Source organism: Schistocerca serialis, chromosome 5 (genome assembly GCF_023864345.2).
Source record: "Schistocerca serialis cubense isolate TAMUIC-IGC-003099 chromosome 5, iqSchSeri2.2, whole genome shotgun sequence".
Classification (NCBI taxonomy): Eukaryota; Metazoa; Arthropoda; class Insecta; order Orthoptera; family Acrididae; genus Schistocerca; species Schistocerca serialis.
Window position 1 is genome coordinate 380,168,716 of NC_064642.1, and position 22,050 is coordinate 380,190,765.

Below are 22,050 nucleotides of genomic sequence, written 5' to 3' on the forward strand. Positions count from 1 at the left end.
CAGTTCGAGATGCTGGGACAAGTTGTATTCAGTTCTGATCCTGCAGCAAGAGATTTTTTTGTCTTTTTTATCTTTTTTGTCCATTTAAAGATGATTTAAGAGGCCGTCGGTTAACTTCCGATGAAGAGGTGAAGGAAGCGGCAAATACGTGACTTACTGTTCAACTGAACAAAGCTTTTTTCGAGGGTATGAAAAAAAGGGCAAATGTATTGTAAAATGGTGTAATTATAAATTTGCTGTTGTTGTTGTAATAAATTAAAAAATTTTATTGTGTAATATGAACTTTATGACTGTCCCTCATACAGATGAAATTTTAAAAAAGTCATTTTTCAACCATTGTAAGCGAGAGGTGACACACTCTGAGACACAGGAGAGTAATCACACGTGTACTTTCTGTACTCACAGCGAACCCTTCGTTCCGACCAACTTCTGGCATCTTCGTGTACTCGATGATGTGTTACCTGGTGGTGTCTGGCTTGGCGATCTCTGTCGCTGGCTACGTGATCGCGCACCTACAAAGGTACCGAGACAATGACGACGGCAGCATTTACATAACGGCCTTCCTTGTGTCCCTCGTGCCGAGCTTATTCTTGCACCCGTGCTACTGGTTCGAGGTGAAGAAGGTAGTCGCGCTTTTGAAGAGCTGGGTGGAATTTCAGGTACTTCTTCTTTTCTGGTGTGCCTTGTGTGAGCTTGTTCGCCGTGTATCACTGAAATTAAGCTTGTTGCACCTTGATTATTTACGAAATGTGAAAAAGAATGATTACAATTGAAAGAAAAATCCTGAAATCTGGACTGCTATATAAAATGTCTACCTACAGATCTTATGAATCAGCTAACACCTGACAGAAGTACAATGCCTTTTTCTCTACTGGAAAATGTTTGATACGAATACGTACAGATGCCAAATTTCTAAGTGTATTGCTTCCTTAAGGATGTCAAATATAAAATTAGACTTATTACAGCACTCACTGAAGTATTTCACCATTCTTCCTGCATTAGATCCGCGAATGTAATGGGAAAAAAACGGTTCTGTGGTATGGCTGTGTATATTCTGATCCATAGTTCAAGTTTCCGCAGCTAGTTGGCACTGCTGTCGCAGCGCTGTAGTTTCTGACAGTGATAGAAAATACAAAAATCCAAGTTGACTGCAAGCTATGGGCTTTCATCCATAATGAGACAAGCCACTCCCCCCTTATCTACCTTGTGACAAATCATACCGTTGTATCTGTAAAGTCATAAACTACGATCTTCGTAAGTCACGCCCCTCTCTTCCCATCACATTGCTGTATTTTACCACGAAACAGCCAATCACAGTGCAGTATTTTAGCAGCCATTAAAATGAAACGGGTCAAGCAGTATGTAGCCGCCATGTTCAGAAATACACAGTATTTCCATTTAAAAAAAAGTATGCAACCTTCACTTGAACTATTTAAAATTGTGCCATGTTAAAAAAATTCATAAGATTCTCTTGAACTTGGTTCAAATTTTCGTAAAGGGTGTAACTTGCAGTATTTCCACATCTAAAATATGCCAGAAAACCCACCCACCCACCTACTCCCCCCCCCCACCCACCCACACACACACACACATTCGCACGTGCACACATTTGCACACCCTACATACCTTGTTTATGCCATGAAGTTACAGGTTAAGCAGCATTTGTGATTGTGCAAAGTTTGATCTCTGTACTTTACATGGTGAAAGGCACAACTGCTCCTCAGTTTACATATTTCCCACATCTAAACTGTACTATGGCACTTGTCATGTGTCACAATGTTATTTTCCACACACACATATCCATCAAAGTTGCTGCCTAAAACATGATTGTAAACTCTCAAATTAAGTGTGCCTGTGCCATTTCCATCCTTAAGTTGTGAGAAAATACATGTGGCCAAAAATAACATGCTAAACAAACAGTAAAACTTTATGTTTAGACCTAAACGGGGCGATGTACCAAACTAGCCTGACCAAGCCTATAATTGGACGAAGTACATATTTGCTATTGCTATACGGACAAGAGCTCAAACAGACAGGCAGTCTGAATTATTGGCAGCTGATGGAAGAAAGCAGTTAATCCCATTTTTATGCCTACATTTGGTATAAGGCACAATGGACAGCCAAATTATTTTGCCACCTATATGATTCTATGATTCTTGCTCACTGTCACTATGTCAATTTAGTGTCTGAAATGTCTGCAAAAATACGTCAGCAACGCTATGTTTATGTTAGTGTTGTTTCCACGTCTTTTCAGAAAAATACATCAGCAGGGCACACATACACATACGCTGCTTGTGTCATGTGTTATAATGGTATTTTTTGGTTGGTGTTCATAGAAAGAACTCGTAGCACCTGAAGTTTTTACAGATTTTTCACTGATGTTTGACCTTAGGAAGCACAAATTTAGGGGCGAAAAAGGCATTGTTTCATGTTCTGCACTTCTTCTTCTTTTAGTGTTCAACCCTAAGGGTAAGTGTTACATCTATCGTCATTCACGATCTGTTGCATGTATGATATCCTTGGTCGCCCCGGGCGATTCCTTCCCTCAGTAGCTCCTTCTGCTATTGTTCCAATGATGTTGTGTCGTAGTGTGTGCCCTACAAGTTTGTCTCTTCTTGTTTGGATGTGCCTCCACAGAGATCTGGTTTCGTGTACTCTTCTAAATACCTCTTCATTTATTACTTTGTCTCTCCAGCTGATCTTCATCATCCTTCCGTAGCATCACATCTCCAGTGCCTCTAGCCATCTTCTCTCTTCTCTTCCCATTGTCCAAGTTTCACATCCGTATAGGGCTACACTCCAGACGAAAGCTTTCATGATACGTTTCATTATTTTCGGACTGATGTTCTTGATGCTGAGTAAGTTCCTCCTCAGATTAAATGCAATTTTGGCCTGTTGTATTCTGTCGCAATTTCTTTCCGGCTTCTACCATCCCTTGTGATCCTGCTTCCCAAGTCGGTCAATTCCTCTATCACTTCCAGCTCCTCTATTTCAATTCACATTCTAAGAGGTTCATATTCTGCTTCTGTACTGCATACCATCACTTTAGTCTTTTTATTGTCCATTCGCATTCCATACTGATTGCATAGAATCCTTTCCATTGTTCTGAGGACTTCCCCTAGATCTTCTTTTGTCTCCGTGACTATAGAAACATCATCTGCATGTCTATCTTCTGCCCATTAATTTTGATCCCCACCTCAGTGGTTTCTGGAACTTTGTCTATAGCTTTCTGGAGCTAAGCGTTGAATGTAAGACGAGAGAGAGTACATCCTTGTCTTCGCCTTTTCTAATATTTGCTTCTTGTTCCTGGTGACAGTTCCTAATCTCTGCCACCTCATTCTTATAGAATCTGAGAAATCACACGAATGTCTTTGCACTTCATTCCACTTTTCCTCAGCACTCTGAACGTCTCTTGCCAGATAACGTTATGAAACGCCTTTTACAGGTCTACAAAGGCAATATAAGTTGGTTTATTTTTCTGTAATTGCTTTTGGAGCCTCAGTGCCAGAATCGCTTCTCTTGTTTCCTATCTCCTTCTGAAATCAAACTGATCTTCACTCAGCACATCCTCCACCTTCTCTTCAAAATTATTTTTATGAGAATTTTTGATGCATGTGATTTTAGGCTTGAAGTACCGTACTGTTCACATTTTGTAGCTGCTGCCTTCTTTGGTATAGGAAAAATAATGTATTTCTGAAAGTCTGTCGGTATCACCCCTGTTTTATAGATGGACCAAATAAGTTTAAGTAGCATAGTTTTCATGCTGTCACCAGAATTCTTTATTAGTTCTGCATGGATTTCATCAATACCCGTTGCTTTATTGTCCCGAAATTCTTTTAGAGATTTGTCAAATTCTTCTTGCAGAATGTCATCTCCCTTGTCATCTTCATCTACTTGCTCTTCTCTTCCTATTATTTCCTCCGAAAGAGGTGTTCTGGCATACAACACCTCTATGTATCCTCTCCGTTTTTTCAACATGTCTTCACCAATCACCATTTTCCCCTCTTTAATTTATATTGTGCCTGAGAGTGTTGTTTTACGGTTGTAAAAAAATTTAGTTGCTGTTCTGTAGGCTAAATCAGTTCTTCCGTTTTCCATATTTTCTTCCACTTCCCTGCACATTTCCTCAAAAAATTTTCTTTTCTTTCCTAGCTTCTCTACTGACTAAATTTCTTTCCTTGTTCATCAGTTGCATTTTTGTATAATCTCCTGTTTTCTGTAAGCTCAATAACATCTGCTGTAATCCATTTCCTCTTGTTTTTTGGTTTAGTTTTTCCACCTATCTTTTCTGCTGCTTTGCATATACCAAGTTCAGTTTGATCCCAGTCTTCATTTACTCCACCATGTAGAAAATTTTAGCTAGGTTGTCTGTTTCGTGAGTATATCACTTTGCCAGTCCCTCGGTTTTCAGTTTTTCTAGTTCAATTTAAGTTTTACTATCTTCTTCTTCAGACATTTGAATCTGAGTGAACTTTTCATCAGGACCAGGCTATGGTCACTCCCTATGTCTGCAGATGGATAGCTCCTCCCATCTTTTACCTCGTTCCTAGAACGTGCTTTCACTAGAATGTAATCAATCTGCTGTCTCCTGAGGTCTCCAGGGGCCTTACGTGTTTATCTTCTTCGTTTATGATGTTGAAAAGTGTGTTGGCAACAAGTAACTGGTGCCTCGAGAAGAACTCGGTTAGTCGATACCTCTTTCATTTTTTCTTCTAAGTCCTTATTTGCCAACAGTTCCTTATTCCTTCCTCCGGTTCTTCAGCCACAATCGCATTCCCGTCCCCCATGGCAACCAGGTTTTCATCTCCCTTAACATTTCTCATCGCATTACTTATTTCTTCGTATATATTTCGTCAACGACTGCATCTTCTTCTTTGGATATTGGCAGGTATACTTGTGTTATCACAGTGACCTTTGGTTTAGTTTCAAGTTTGACTAGTATTATTCGAGAGCTATATTACACATATCCCTTGAGACGCGAGTCACAGTTTTTCCTCAAAATCATTCCAACTCCTATTCCTGGCCTATCTTGGTCAGTTCCGGTGTGAATGAATCTGTATTCTTCAGACCAGAAATCACCTGGTTGGGGCACCTCGTCTCCGATATGCCTAGGCTGCCGATTTAAACTCGTTCCATTTCAAGTTTTAGGCTTTCTAGTTTGCTACACTGAAGCAATGTTCTCACTTTCCAAGTTGCTATGTTAAAATTGGGATTCTTTTCCTTCAACTTGTCTGTATCACACGGAGATCCGATTAGGGACTATTTATCTCCGGAAAATTTTACAGAAGATACTGGCATGGTTTACTGCTGGTGCTTTGGATAACCGTAGTTCTTTAATGTGGTGTTTTCCCCTTGTCCTCCACATCCTATGCCGTTGAGCATCAGCTTGTTCTTCCGCCTTTGGAAATGATTTCTCATTTCCAGGGCAAGAGGGTGCCCTGCCCAGCAAATGCTTTGGTGATGACTTATCCCAGTCATCCCTCGGTGCCTGTCTGCGTTAGCCATCACATGATGTGACATTGCCCACTCTCTACGGCGTGGAGGTGTAGATCAGGAGTTTACCCTTATCGGGGCTAGGACCTTAACGGCATTTCCTAGTCCCCTTCAGTACTTTAGAGAGTTCTGCTCTAGAGAAATATGATCGATGCTATCGCTTTTCAGTTGTTTCTTTTTATCACAAATGATTTAGACCTAATCACGGTTATGTACGAAAACGACTTTTGAGAAAGGATGCAACATTTTCCAATGGAAGTTATGGAGCTAAGATTCAAATGGCTCTGAGCACTCTGGGACTTAACATCTGAGGTTATCAGTCCCATGGAGCTAAGGATCTCTAAACGTTTACAGTCTATATTTTCAATAATCAACTACTGAGTAATACCAAAAATTTAGTCGTAATTCTCCATAACATGACATGTAAAGAACACATAACATAGCCACAGTGAAATGAACTGACCAAGCACCATTACAGAATGGAAATAAAGTGTTTTTATGATATCTTTATTGCAGTGTAACACTTTAAATGTATAACTTCGTTAGAAACAAAGTGAAATGTTTAGATACTACGAAAAACATACCGAGAGACACTAATGGAACAAGGCAGAGGTGAAACGTAGCCAAAGATAGAGACGAAAGGTCGATATCTCTTCGCCACTGAAATAAATTTACCAAAATAAGTAAGGATTTTGAATACGAATCACACTGATTATCATAACATGCAAGTATAATTACAGACCTCTGATTGTGAACGAGAAACTGAACTTTTCACAAAAGTAAAATTCTATTATTTCACAAAATATGTAAATTTTGAGCACATAACACATATAGCGCTACTGTTGTAGTTTAAGTGCTCTATAAGATTTAAAAAATACACATGTTCACGTGCTGCCACTACTGATAAACTTATACGTGAAGCACCATTTGTGAAGATCCATTTTAGACTGTCTAACTAAATTGTCTATATTACCTATAAAAACAGATGCAGCTCGCTTATTGGCACTACAAGAATGAGTCATAAGTTAGTTGACAAGTGCAGTTCGGTCTTAATACCACGCATTTAATTCCTAAAAAAATAAATTAACTGGTTCTATAACTTAGCAAAACACACTTGGGCACTACTTCCCATCTGACTTACAGCTTAAAGTGCACTTGTCGACGACAGTTACCATAGTAAAAAAATGTTATTCCCACGATATTGGCAATGACAACGGCTTATGCTTGCAAAAAGCAGTGTCAGTGAGCTCCCCATTCATCCATCCACTGTTGTACGGTAACGTTTGTCATCTACTGCTAAAGCACTATGGAGATTACATGACATTGCAGCTCATACGTCGCCATTTTACAGCAAATTGTAGAAAAGCAAGTGAGTCAAACACTATACTGACCCCATGCTAGGAGATTAACTTTATACTACAGTACAAAACGTTTGCTGCCTTCAACTGATTATGTCAAATATCCAGTTACACGTTGGCGACTTCATAACATTACGATGAAATACGAGTACCTTAGTGAATAGTACAAATGTACATTCATGTAGGTAAGAAACATGGATTGCTATACTTTAAACTACACACTTTCAAAGTCACCCTAAATTTTAATATTGTCATGCTAGAATACCAACCGTAACGCCATCAATCATTCTGGGCCTTACTGTGAGAAAAGCAGCTCAGTTGCAGCAGTGTGTATGATCTTTGAATGCCCCTTCCCATTCCTACGCTCACAACCCATCATATCAGGATTTTTAGTATGTTATTCATTACACTCATTTGCGAGCACACGAATTTTTCCCCTAATTTTTCTTGCGATGAGTGGACTACCCAGAGTCAATCCTGTCCTAAGAATGGTTGCGTTGACTATCAGTTTCAGCTATTGAAAGCGATACATTGAAGGGACTAGGTTTAGATTCTATTTTGAAAGAGTTTGTTAAGTTAAAGGCTAGAAAATTTTCACCATAATGTTAGTATCCAACGGAAAAATAGTCAGTATATATACTGAACAACTCTAGGAATTTTACGTGACTTTAATAATAGAACATTTCTGTTTCATATCTCACAAAAATTAGTGTTTTCTTCAGTTGCACACATATTGATGATGTTTATCAATGCTCACCTACTTTCATGGCAAATTCTCTGAAACTTAGCTACATACTGGTGCGTTTTCTTCACATGTAACATACAACCCACGCTGTTTAACAGGGTCTTGTGTTTAACATGTCAGTTTAAAATTAGATATTTTTTGTAGTTCTGACTCACTTTTCCCAAATGGAATGTGAAGTAGTTCGTAAATTATAGAATTAAAAGTTCCAGTATTAAACTAAAAAAATAACAAAAAGTTTACATTTTCCTCCTTTCCACTCAGTTTAATAGATAGCACAATTTTATTGAAGTTAGAAGAATACAATTAGTCTAAATACTTTCTGCTTTCACTAAGATGTTAAGATGTTAGCTATTATCTTAAAAGGAAATGAATAATTTCTTCTTTTGATATTTAGCATAGGAATGGCAACCAGAAATTTTATAATTAAATATTAAATTAAATTCCATCATCAATCAGAAATTTATTTATGTTGCAGACGAATGCCTGTGTAGTACTTATTTTGAAAGGAAGCAACCTGTTTACACGATCACAAAATTTAGGTTCCTTTTTAATTTCTTGGCAAGAGTCCAAGGGAAGGAAACTATCGTCTGAGGGAAAGGGGGGAGGGAGAGGAAGCTGCCACATGATGTATCGCTACTGCGAAAAAATGTACTTGAACCGACCCTCAAGAGGAGATACAGTGTTTTGCTTGTAATTATAGTGTATGTCATCCGCAAAGAGAGTTGGTTTGTTCCATTTCTAATTTCAGCTTCTTTTGTTTCAGGAGATGTTTTTGAGAACCACAGGGACACAACTGAAACTCAGCCTGTGGCGCCTGTCAATGTTCTTAACAATGGCGGTGCCGGTAGTCACTTTCCTGGTAGTTATGGCAGAGCTGTTTGTATTCAATTTAGTGCAGACAAGTCTGGCTGTGGCGTACACTCTCACAATCAGCATGCTGGTCTACCACGGCACGGTGTGGCTGCTGCAGTGCATTGCCATCTGTCGATCGTCACAGCTAATAAAGGATTGTCTGAAGTTGGTAAGTAGATCTTGTGAGATCAGAAATTTATTTTCTATGCTCTTGTCGGTGCAATTGACATAGCTACAATGTACTATAAAACTTACTGGGTGTTCATCAATGGTAGGACAAACAATGTCTTTCCAACCTGTAGAGCCAAAATCATATTCACCATAAAGATGTCCGCAGCTTGTGGTCTAGTGGCTAGCGTTGGTGCCTCTGGATCACGGGGTCCTGGGTACGATTCCCGGCATGGTTGGGGATTTTCTCTGCCCAGGGACTGGGTATCTGCGTTGCCCTCATCATTTCATCATTATCATCATCATCATTCATGACAAAAAGCAGATTGGACCGTGTAAAAAATTGGACTGTGATCGAATTGGGACTTTGCAGGGGCACTGATGACTGCGCAGTTGAGCTGCCCACAAACGAAACATCTTCGTCATCACCTTGGAGATACTTGAACAACATTGAGATCTGGAATGAATGATTACAAATGGTAATTTCAGGCTTTACAAGATTTTGAATGAGTGTAAACTGCTTATATGTCATAGCAACAGCTACCCGGTGCATAATCACTGGACATGCCATCCTGACAAACAAGAGTACAACATTCCTTTCGGTTTGTAGTAATATTCCTCCTTGTAGTTCTCGTCAGATCAATGACTGTTCAATAATGACTTGGTCGTAAAGGTTCAAACGTAAGTATTTTAACGTTTAGGATCACGAACATTACTTTATTAAATCGTTATCCCATACCCAAAAAGGTAAATGTGAATTATGGGATGAGGAACGATGACATTTTTCAAGGAAATTCTAAATTGCCTGTCTGTTTCCAAAGCGGATGCGTGACTTCATTTTGCACCCTGGTTGTCTCAGGCTCTATTCGGGTGTTAACCGGATCACGATAGCACAACTTTCTTCTGTAACTACAGAGCACTGTGGCTCACAAGAAAGCACTATGACAGGAGCACTTCCGAACACTACTGTGGTTCAGCCCATTGTTGGCAATAGTACAGCTGAGTGTGTTCTGGGACACCCTGCACAATTGCCACATTTCCTCTCCCCATCCCCTATGACATCATCAGTTACATCATGCAGTATTTGTAAAAAATAGATTTCAGCTATCAGTCGTCCTTTTGAAATTTTATTGGCAGATCTAGATTTCAGCTAGAAACTAGCCATTCTCAATGCTAAGAATACAACAGGTATATCGTTAGATGATGTCATAAAAAAGTTGCAATTAATGGCTTAACTCATATGGTTTGTATATTACATATCACTATCATTTTTGATTAATGCATGTAATGCCTGTTGGTCGGGCTTCATCCACAGTTCATTGAATACTAATGTTTGTGGAAGGCTGTCTGTGTGGAGAACACATAGGTTGGTTACAGGGCGCCATCTATGTGAACTACATGTAAACCTCAATGGAAGTAAACCACTTCAAATTTAATTACATAAAATGGACCATAAGTAAAATTCTTGCATTGTCGTCTGACTTATTTCATATTTACCATCAAGTTACAAAATTTCCAAGTTCACTCCTTGTGAATCCGTTATTATTATTAAAACATTTAAACTATGCCAGGTGGATAAAACTTTTTTAATTTTTAAAAACATTTTTTAAATTTATAAAACACTGGAAGACACATGCTGTACACATCTATTGGTTGATATGGCTTAAATATATTTATTTTTATATTATATCTCCCTTTATTAAAAAACAATAAGTATATTGCTCGTCATATTCACTAAATAGTTCATAGATGGCGCCAAACATCAGTCAGATGCATGGTTATTACAATTTGGCTGTTCCGCTATAGATATAGAGGGTGCTAATCTCTTTCTTCCTTAAAGCCGATTTTCCTTGTAAATGTAAAACAACCAATATATGGAATTGCTGTTAATAATACTGTTTATGCATCTAACCTAACATATCATGGAAAAAGTTCTGTTGGTTCAGAATTATACTCATCGTACTCGTATAGTATAACACAGATGGTTGCTACATATTGGCAAGACGGTAGGTGTTACCTCCCATTGGTCACCACCGCCAGATCCCCGTTCGGCTCCAACCTCTCCTTCCCGACCCCACCAAACACCTGATCCTTAGTCTCTTCTTCCCCGGCCTTACCGTTACCTGCGCCACCATCTATGTCCGCCCTAACGCCCCTATTCCCTACGACTTCCTCTCCCACATTGACCGTACCTTCTCCTCCTACGTGATCGCCGCCGACCTCAACATCCATAGTCGTTCCGCCGCCCAGTTACGGCGGTGGCATCGGTTCCTCTCCTCCCCTCAAGGCGACCTCATCCCCATCCCCCAGCACACCCATCCCGAATCCAACTCCACTCCTGATGTTATCCTTTCCTCCCCCAACCTCCTTGGCCGCATAATGGTGAATGTCCTGGAGCCTATTGGTAGCGACCATCTCCCTGTCCTCCTCACCATTTCAGACGGTTGTCGTCCCTGCCCTGACCCTTGTAATGACCCTCCCCCTAAGTACAACCATGACTATTCCCGTGCCAACTGGAATGCCTACCAGGATACCCTTTCCACCCAGGTCGATAGCCACCCCTTCACGTACCACCATCCTGACGATGTAACCCATGCCACCTCCTTTCTCCAGCAGACCTTGTCTGAGGCCGTGGAGGCCCAAGTCCCTACTGTCGCCGTCCACCCCCACCGTCCTACCTTACCACCACAGGCCGTCCTCCTCCTCCGTGAATCCCACCGTCTCTACCGTGCCTTCCTCCGCACGCGTGACCCGGACACACTACGACGCCACCGGCAACTCCAGCGACACATTCGTAATTTGCTCACGGCTAAGAAACGCCGGGACTGGCGACAGACATGCACCCGTTCAAATGCTATCCTACCTATCAACTCGTCCAAGTTCTGGTCAGCCTTCCATCGCCTTACCGGAAGTAAACCCTCCCCCTACTATCCTCTTCTCAATGATGATAACCCCTTCCCTGACTCCATTAGTAAGGCCAATCACTTTGCTTCTTACCTCTCTGATGTCTTTTCCATCCCCGATGATCCCCAGTTCGATTACTCCCTCTTCCCGGATGTCTGCGATCGAACTGACACGTCTGTCCCTCCCCTCGCTCCTGGTTTCCAGTACTTGGACAACATTGCACACACGGAACTCAATGCCCCTGTCACTACACAGGATCTCATTGCTACACTCCGCATGAAACGCAACACCGCTCCTGGTGTCGATCGTGTCACCTACCATCACCTTTGTGAAGCTCCTGTCTCTTTCCTCTCCACCCTGGCCAGCCTCTACAATGTAGTCCTGTCCACTGGTTACTACCCCAACCTGTGGAAAACCTCCCATATCCTGATGTTCCTTAAACCTGGCAAACCGCCGTCCGCCATCTCCTTCTACTGTCCCATCAGCCTTACCTCGGTCTTCAGCAAGGTCCTGGAATCTATCCTCACCCGCCGCATCCACCAGCATCTCTGCCAGCACCGCCTCCTTCCCGTTACCTAGTGTGGCTTTCGGCCGTCCTTCTCTTCTGACGATCTTCTCCTTCACCTTACTCATCTCCTTTCTGACCAGCTTAATTCTCGTCGCTCCACAATCTTCGTCTCCCTGGACCTCGAACGAGCTTATGACCGCATATGGCATTCTGGTCTCCTCTTCAAGCTCCAAACCTTCGCTCTTCCCATTAACTACGTCCGTCTGATCGGCTCCTTTCTCTCCTACCGTCCTTCCTACGTCACCATCTATAACACTGACTCCTACACGTTTTTTCCCTCTGCCGGTGTGCCCCGAGGCTCCGTCCTCTCCCCACTTCTGTACCTTTTGTATACGGCGGACATGCCGCCGCCGTCACCCCCCGTCCACCTCCTCCAGTTTGCTGAAGACACCGCCTTCCTTGCCCTTGCCCCCACCCTGCAGTGCTCCCAACACCTTCTACAATCCCATCTTGACCGGTTCACCGCTTGGTGCAACCAGTGGTTGCTCAAAGTCAATCCCTCCAAAACCCAGGCGATCATTGTAGACAAAACCACCCCTTCCCTCCGCCTCCTTGATTTCTATCTCACCATCTATGGCCGTCCTATTGCCCTCACTCCCACCCTTAAGTACCTTGGCGTCACCCTCGACCGTCGCCTCTCCTGGACTCACCATCTCCAGCCAATCCAAGCCAAGGCACACTCCCGACTCCGTCTCCTCAAGCTCCTTTCCGGCCGTATGTGGGGTCTGGATCCCTCCACCATCCTCCACACCTATAAATCCCTCATCCGCCCTATCCTTTGTTATGCCCATCCGGCCTGGATCTCCACCCCCCTACCTTTTATAAATCCCTCCAAATCCTTGAACACCATGCTCTCCGCCTAGCCTATCGCATCCGTCTCCCCTCCCCCATGCGGATCCTGTATGATCTCATCCCCTTCCCCCACCTCCTCCTTTTACTTGAAAGGATACGGATCCTGTACACCTCCTACAAACTCGATCCTCCTCATCCACTTGTCTCACCCATCCTCTCCCACCCCTGCCCGCTGCCGCGCCTGTATTCCCACGTCCCACCCGGTCCCCATCTCTCCACCCTCCTCACCCTCTCCCAAGGTAGTTTCCGCCAGCTCCCCCTCCCTGATGATGTCCTCCTCCCCTCCATCTACCCTCCTATCAACTTTGATCCTCCCCCCTCCCACTTCCTGTGTCATTTTCTTTAGGCACCCTCCCTCCCTTCTCTTTCCTTTTCCCCCATCCCCTCCATCCACCCCTCTTCCCCCGGGCTTCCCCTCCCCCTTCCTCCCTTCCCCCTATCTCCCCTGCCCATAGCATCTGCTCTCCCCTCTCCCTCTCCCACTCCCCCTCCTCCTCTCTTGGCAGGTCACCGGACTCATACACGCTTAGTGAACATTCGCGCGCCGGAGATCAACGCCTCGTGTTCTGTGTGTGCCGTCGTTTTGTGCTTAAGTGGTTCAGTGTTATTCGTTTTGTGCACCTACGTTCATGTGTGACAATTTTCGTCTCTGTTTGTGTCCAAGTGTCTGAACAATTTTATCTTGGACTCTACACCCGTGAACGGCACCTTGTATTTTAAAAAGTGTTTGTCTCCGTTTATATGCCCACCATGTTTTTTCTCTAAATATCTTCATTTGTATATTTGTGTTTCTCTGCGGCCAAAGAGCGGCGTCGTATGCTGCTGCAGGCCTGCCTTTAATACAGGTTTCAAAATAACAATAAAGAAAAGAAAAGGTGTTACCTCGTTCCCCCTGGGTCAAACCCTGCACCAGTTCCCAGCAACAAGCCCTCGAACAACTTCCAGAATAGTGCATTTTTTACAACAACCTGATCATTACTCAGGTTGCGGCCAGTATTTTTGTGATGGTAGAAGATTTAGAGCTCTTCCAGGAGGTCGAGGAACCCGCCCTTCTCACACTTATGCAGCAACCTCACATTGGTTGTCAAAGTCGACACCTTATGTTTTGTTGTACGCAAATGTGCCGCAGTACTCTATTTTTCCATGGTATCTTTTCTTCCCAATGCGACGTGTTCCCCAAACCTAATTTCCAGCCTCCTTCCTGTTGGGCCAACATAACAGGCCCTACAGTCTGGGCAATCAATTTTATAAACTCCAGATGAATGAAACATGTTTTTTTACGTCTACAGAGTTTTGAAAAATACATCCCAAGTTATTTTTGGTACCAACAGACACTGTCATATCGTATTTTCTAAGGATAGTTGCAATCCTAGTGCTCATTTTTCCGTAGTAAGGTAAGCTGACAAACTTACTATGTTCTTTAGAAATCGTATTATTTTTGTAAAGCGTCATCCTATCTTTGTGTTTATTAGCTATGTTCTTATATATAGCATCTACAAAGTCCCATGGATAGTTATTTACTTTTGCAATGTGGCTTATTGTTGCCATTTCCTCATCTTTTGACAGCGGAATTTTAAACAACCGATTGATAGCAAAATTAAAAACACCTTTTTACGTTGAACTGGGTGGTTTCAAGTAAAATCCATAATGCCATCGGTACAACTCTCTTTACAAAATATACCAAATGTGTGCCTGCTATTTTCATTTCGAATTGATAGATATAGAAAAGTAATAGACTTACTTATTTCGGTCTCACATGTAATTTAATTGACTGATGCAAATTATTAAATAAGGCTACTATGGTGTTGATGACATCATCGCTACCCTGTATTAGCAGCAGTGTGTCATCTACGTACCTCAGTAGTACACAAATTTGTCCGCTAGCACAGGATTTTGAGCAAAGAATTTGTTTTCTAAATAATTAATGAAGATGTCTGCCAGAATTTCCGATATTGAGCTCCCCATACTGAGACCTTCTTGTTGGGAATAAATGTCCCCATTAAATTTAAAGTAGTTAAACTTCAGAATTATGGTAAATAGCCAAATAAATTCATCTGGGCATACTGTGTCAGCCTATATGGCGTTAGAATCGGAGATTGTGGTCCCTGTGATACTGGGGCAGCATTTATGACGATAGAATCCAAGATGGCGGTTCCTTGGATTCTATGCCAGCCTATACAGCTGTCTAATCACTTTCTCTAAGTTTAAAATAGCGGGAAATTCTAAACCCATTAGTATTCTCAGCTCCTATAATGTTACATTATGGGATATACAAATAAGGAAAACATCAGGTAGTCATAATGCTGATGCATTATACATACTGCATACGTAAACACAGCTGCATCAAAATTACTAACAAAAACTTCCTGTGATGTGTCCTGATGGGTAAGATTTGTAAATGCGTGCCAAACGTCTCCAAAAACTACTTACATACATACTCCCACCACCCAAGATGCTTATATATCACAAAGTAGATGGCTGAGCTAGACTACATCAAGTTTATGATTATAAATTCCTGAAAGTAAGGGCACAGTACGATATTTTCAATGTATATTTTAACAGATCTTGGATAGCCCCCAACAACACATTGTATGACAATCTAGTAACACTGTAAGCGTTTCAGTGTTGAACATTGAAGTTATTTGTGTTGATTTCAGACGTAATTGATACCATTCATAGTCTGAAAACACTAATTTATTGTCACTAAATGTTGGATTTTCAAAATTAAACGCATTGTTGAACTTATGATTAGAGGACAAGCCTTCAATGGTGTGTTTGCTGTCACTCGAATTCAACTCGTGCACTGCCAAGAGTAACACCACTTTCATAGTAGCGCTATGCTATACCTTGGTGGTGAGTTGACAGGTGTTGGTGACAGTGGAAACTCAAAGTCTGGAAACAAGTCTACCTGATGTGATTTCTGTTCCAGTCTGTCAGATGCACTATGCAGTGCCGATGCCAGTGGGGCGACAGTCAGTGCATATGTTGGATTTATTGGAAACTTGAAGTCTGGAAAGAATTCTGTTTCCTGCTCCAATATATCAAATGTTGCATAACGGAGTCTGTGTGCTGACCTGATTTCTGAAGCAGCTCTGATATATCAGACAATGCATCAGATATGTTTGGACCCATTGTGATGAGGGAGAAATAAATGAAAATGGTGAAATATTAAAACACACACACACACACACACACACACACACAATTCATGAATGACAATAGTATTAAACAATGACACAAAGAATCGTGGTTTAATTCTTACAGTTAACTGTATGACTTAGTGTTTTCTGTCTGGAGATCTCTGATGATGCATTGTGATCATCTGTCTTCCACTATGGTGTACTGAACATGTCTGCTGAGTTCGCCCCATGAGTATATGCTGAGGGTGAGTGGTGGAGAATAGACAATTTCAGTGCCACAGAAACTACAAGAACATTTTTTGACTGGAAACATTGCAGGCTCCACCTGTATCCCAAGGTCCACAATTTTCAATCGCCATCTTGGATTTTGATGTCATTGATGATGTTACAGAGAGTCCTCTCGGACAGCCATCTTGAATTCTAAACTTAGAATGATGCACACTACACTAGTATCCTCCCGATCGCTAATTTTTTTAGAGTTTGGGGCGATTTGTTACTGTTTAAGAGACCATTTGTTACAACTTCACTCTAACATTTAGATGTATGGAGTGAAGTGTTATGTAGCCTCCAGTGTTCAGTGCACAAATAATTCAATTTACCCACCATTTTCCCACTTAATGTAAAATATTCATAGGTCAAACTTTGTCTGAAATATTTCCAGGTTAATGTTGTTGTGGTCTTCAGTCCACAGACTCGTTTGATGCAGCTCTCCATGCTACTCTATCCTGTGCAAGCTTCTTCATCTCCCAGTACCTACTGAATCCTACATCCTCCTGAATCTGTTTAGTGTAGTCATCTCTTGGTCTCCCTCTACGATTTTTACCCTCTACGCTGCCCTCCAATACTAAATTGGTGACCCCTTGATGCCTCAGAATATGTCCTACCAACCGATCCCTTCCTCTAGTCAACTTGTGCCACAAATTTCTCTTCTCCAATTCTGTTCAATACCTCCTCATTAGTTATATGATCTACCCATCTAATCTTCAGCATTCTTCTGTAGCACCACATTTCGAAAGCTTCTATTCTCTTCTTGTCCAAACTAATTATCGTCCACGTTTCGCTTCCATACAGGGCTACACTCCATACAAATACTTTCAGAAACGACTACCTGACACTTAAATCTATACTCGATGTTAACAAATTTCTCTTCTTCAGAAACGCTTTCCTTGCCATTGCCGGTCTACATTTCGTATCCACTCTACTTCGATCATCGTGAGTTATTTTGCTCCACAAATAGCCAAACTCATTTACTACTTTAAGCGTCTAATTTCCTAATCTAATTCCCGCAGCATCACCCGATTTAATTCGGCTACATTCAATTATCCTCGTTTTGCATTTGTTGATGTTCATCTTATATCCTCCTTTCAAGACACTGTCCATTCCATTCAGCTGCTCTTCCAGGTCCTTTGCTGTCTCTGACAGAATTACAATGTCATCGGCGAACCTCAAAGTTTTTATTTCTTCTCCATGGATTTTAATTCCTACTCCGAATTTTTCTTTTGTTTCCTTTACTGCTTGCTCAATATAAAGATTGAATAACAGCGGGGATAGGCTACAACCCTGTCTCACTCCCTCCCCAACCACTGCTTTCCTTTCATGCCCGTCGACTCTTATAACTGCCATCTGGTTTCTGTACAAATTGTAAACAGCCTTTCGCTCCCTGTATTTTACCCCTGCCACCTTTAGAATTTGAAAGAGAGTATTCCAGTCAACATTGTCAAAAGCTCTCTCTAAGTCCACAAATGCTAGAAACGTAGGTTTCCCTTTCCTTAATCTTTCTTATAAGATAAATCGTAAGGTCAGTATTACCTCACATGTTCCAACATTTCTATGGAATGCAAAATGATCTTCTCCGAGGTCGGCTTCTACCGGTTTTTCCATTCGTCTGTAAAGAATTCGCTTTAGTATTTTGCAGCTGCGACTTATTAAACTGATAGTTCGGTAATTTTCACATCTGTCAGCACCTGCTTTCTTTGGGATTGGAATTATTATATTCTTCTTGAAGTCTGAGGGTATTTCGCCTGTCTCATACACCTTGCTCACCAGGTAGTAGAGTTTTGTCAGGGCCGGCTCTCCCAAGGCTATCAGTAGTTCCAATGGAATGTTGTCTACTCCCGGAGCCTTGTGCTCTGTCAAACTTTTCACGCAGTATCATATCTCCCATTTCATCTTCTTCTACCTCCTCTTCCATTTCCATAATATTGTCCTCAAGAACATTTCCAGGTAGCCTTCACAAAATTAATCTCCCCTCGACCTTAAATAACACAAATATTTCACTAAACTACAGTACAAACATATCTCAATGTCCTACAACTTAGTGAGTTTATAGAATTTCTTCATGTGTACGTGCAGTTGTTCTACATCACATCAACTGAACGTAAAAGATCTGCACATTCACCTCCATCGAAGGGAAGATGGATACATTCATCAAAAAATGATTTAGAAATCCTATGGAAGCAAGTACGTTCACAAAGATAAGGCCCACTATCCCGCCAATTGGTTAAGAATATGAGAACCTTTCACATATCTTTCACACCTTCAGATTCTTCACCTGCCAATATTTTTAAATCGACTGGTAATATTGGATAAAAAAACATTTGCAGTCTACATTTTATTTGAAGAATCGCTGAAAAATCATTTAAAAACACAATGTTAGTCCAGACATTAGATCACTTTCTGTTAATAGGAAGGCTGATTGGAGCTTAATTTTTCATCTACATCGATGTCAAATTTTTATCAGACCAAAAAGCAGTATCAGTTAAAGAATAATAAAGTGTGTGGTGGATGTGGCACAGCTACTTGAGAATTTATATGAATTTACAACTACTGCAGCTAGTTGGGAACTTATTTCTATCTATAGTAGAAATCTACTGCTGTTAGGTTGCTGAATTCACCATGGGACCCACTGTTAGAATCTATGGAATGAATGCACGACTACAACTAATAGTAGCCTACCAGCTGCACCAGATCAACCACACGTCTTTAAGAACTATTACAGCGCATTATAATTAACTGTGGTATAAAAGTCAGTCGTATTACTATGGTTTTAGGAGCACTTATGTTGGTATCTTAGCCACCAAATTCGGCTGTTCTCAACGCATTCTGGACTTTATTGTACACCGTCTCCACTCTCACAAGTTATGGGATTTGTGTGCAAACATGCGGTCCCTGGCACCTCTGGAAGAAACTGCAGTAGAATTGCTTCATCTGCATTCTGGACCTGCTGACAGTCGTGAGCATACTCATGGAGTGCTGTGTAAGTCGTAACAGTGATGAGTATACATAAGATTCAACAGGAAAAGTTTTCATCTTAATATATTTTGTTGAAGACTACTAACTTAAAAATAATACATTTCGCTCTGTTTCAACCTATCCAGGTCTTCTACAGTTTAAGGGGAGTACGTACGTCCTATACCTAGTGTTCAATTTGCAGTACTGATGACCCATTATCTCAGAACCTGTGACAGATAGACATCTGAAATTTTTGGGATGTATAGTATCACTCCTTTTCTGATTACTGAACCATAATCAAAATGTACAGAGAAATAATTAACTAGTTATGATTTTTTAAAATGCTGTTCAATATTTTCTTTTAGAAGTCCACTTTTTATTCCGTAAGTAAAAACCCGTTAGAGGTAGAGATGTTTTGGGAGGTTCAGTAGCTGCAGTATACTAAGTGGTAACATAGTGTAAAATTAGAGATATGTATCTCTAATAGTTCCTGAGATAATGGGTCAAATAATTTTAAAAATGTCATTTCCGGCAAATCAAGTTCAAACATTTTATGTGATATTAACTTATTACACATGGAGGCATGCCAGCTTCTAGAAACAGACGGGCCCATAATCAGCATTATCTGAATCCTGTGCTTGACTATCCTGCAAACCTAGAAGCTTCCTTCTTTTCCTGCCTAAGTCGATCCATTCGCTGAAAGGCTTGCAGCGTGTTGGCACCTGGAGTGATACCGTGTTCCGCTAGTACCCCAATTATTTCCTTTATACCATCATTAAACGTTATCACAGCTTCACAAACACCCAAGCATAGAGTCTTCCTTCCCACAAAGACACTTTTTGGAATGCGGGTCCAAATTACATTACTCAAAGACTCATTCGGGTTTTGTGTTCGACCATGGAGACATTTGGAAAGAAGGTCAGGATGAGATAACTCTCTATATATTGGTTTAATAGCTTCCATCACTGCAGATGGTACGCTATTTTTGTGCCTAAATTGTTCCTCGCTACCCGCTGCCGGAGCTTTGCGGTACTTGCACCATGTATCAACACCAGGTGGACAAAGATCATGTATAGGTGTATCATCAGTGGAAGATTTGTGGAAGAATGTAGCCCACACTGCTCGTTTCATCCCTTGTAGGTCATGTGTATTGTATCTTATTGCCATTCCATAATAATGCTGGAGTTCATCAATGTTTTTGTCTGTAAGTCTTCCTTTAACATTTAGAGCCTTTCCATCTGATAACTTCTCTTTTCCTTTTGTCTGCTTCAATTTTCGGAGACTTGTTCCCACCCGTTTTTGAACGTGGCCCACACATTCAATCTTAACAATCGGCTTATTACCATAAGGTCGGCTTTCCACTACTGATTTGTAAGCTTTTGAATCACCATCCCCCAAGTACTCAGTGTAACACATACCTCTCTCCTGTTGTGAATATCTGAACATAGAAACAACTGCAGTAGTCTCCATGCCTTCACTAGTTCCCTCATAATTCTTAGCACAATTTGTTTTATGGCTTTCACTTGTTTCATAAACCGATTTCCACTGATGGCAGTATTTAGTTAGCACGTCAATGTCTAAAACTTTACCTGTGTCAACATTAGTGACAGTTGCAATTGCATTTTTTGATGTGTGACCTCTCTTCTGCCATGTGCCATCAACTGCCACAGATAAGTCTGTTGTTTTATTTAATTCTACTGGTCATTTAGCGGCAGCTTTCATAGAAGCAACAGCAACAGATTTGACACATTCACCAATCACATCTGTGTCCTTACTTGATCAGGTTGGTGGGTTTGGCAAGTTCAGCGTTGCACTTAATACTTGAGCTGCAGTCAATCCTTTCCCAATGCACCTCATTCCATACAGGAATGTAACATTGCTCTCAAACAAGTCATTCTTGCACTTTTCAGAAGTCCAAAATGATGTCGAGAGCCTGCTAACTTCGCACTGAACATCAAGTTTGTTAGCCAGTCCAGTCCTTTCAGATGAGTCCTCAGAGATGCTAATTTGCCCACCACAAACCTTACATGATACAGCATCTTTCAGAACTTGTCCTAATACACTCAAATCTAAAATAACGTAACCTAAACTATTTTGATCTTTGCCAATAAATAAATCCTCATGGTCTCCAAGTTTCCTCTTCGAAGCACTAGTAAGGCGTGTCCTTATCACGGGTCTGTGAAAAATCTATTTCAGGATCAACACTGGATTCAGATTTTGTGATATGCTGATTTCCATGGAAACGTCGCTTCTTAAAACAACCCTTTCTTTTCGTCATGTTGAAAAAAGGTATAAGAGCGTATAATAATGCACCAAACCACTATGTTTTCGGTTCAAAACTTATGAAACACGACAACCACGAAGTAAATAAACAAAATGCATTTGCTATACCGCCATTTCTGTTTACACAGTGCATCCAACCTCTTAACACGAACATTAACATGATTTCAAGGAATAAATAGTTGAAAACCACAGCCTTCTAGATTGAGTAGTTCAAGAGATAGAGATACGTAGGCAAGTCAGTGCAGAACGACCGGATAATTTTACACACGCACTATTAACTTTGAAATGATAAAAACTAGACTTCAAATTGGAATTTTTCGACAAGTAATGCATGAATCTATTCAGGAGAAATCAAATATTAATAAGAGATAATAATCCGAAAATATCACTTTGTGACCAATTCCGCCATACGTACTCCCCTTAACACAGAATTAAGGCCGGATTATGTGCAAAAAC

The 22,050-nt window shown here is 41.1% G+C and overlaps 1 protein-coding gene across 1 annotated transcript in view; it reads left to right on the forward strand.

The window, feature by feature from the left end:
* Window positions 1–452: 452 nt before the first annotated feature.
* The window catches only part of LOC126481953 (gustatory and odorant receptor 24), a 73,624-nt gene continuing 52,026 nt past the window's right edge, over window positions 453–22,050 (forward strand). Inside the window, exons 1-2 of the mRNA XM_050105912.1 lie at window positions 453–659; window positions 8,360–8,617. Coding sequence (XP_049961869.1) covers window positions 453–659; window positions 8,360–8,617 — 465 coding nt within the window. The remainder of the gene's footprint in view (window positions 660–8,359; window positions 8,618–22,050) is intronic.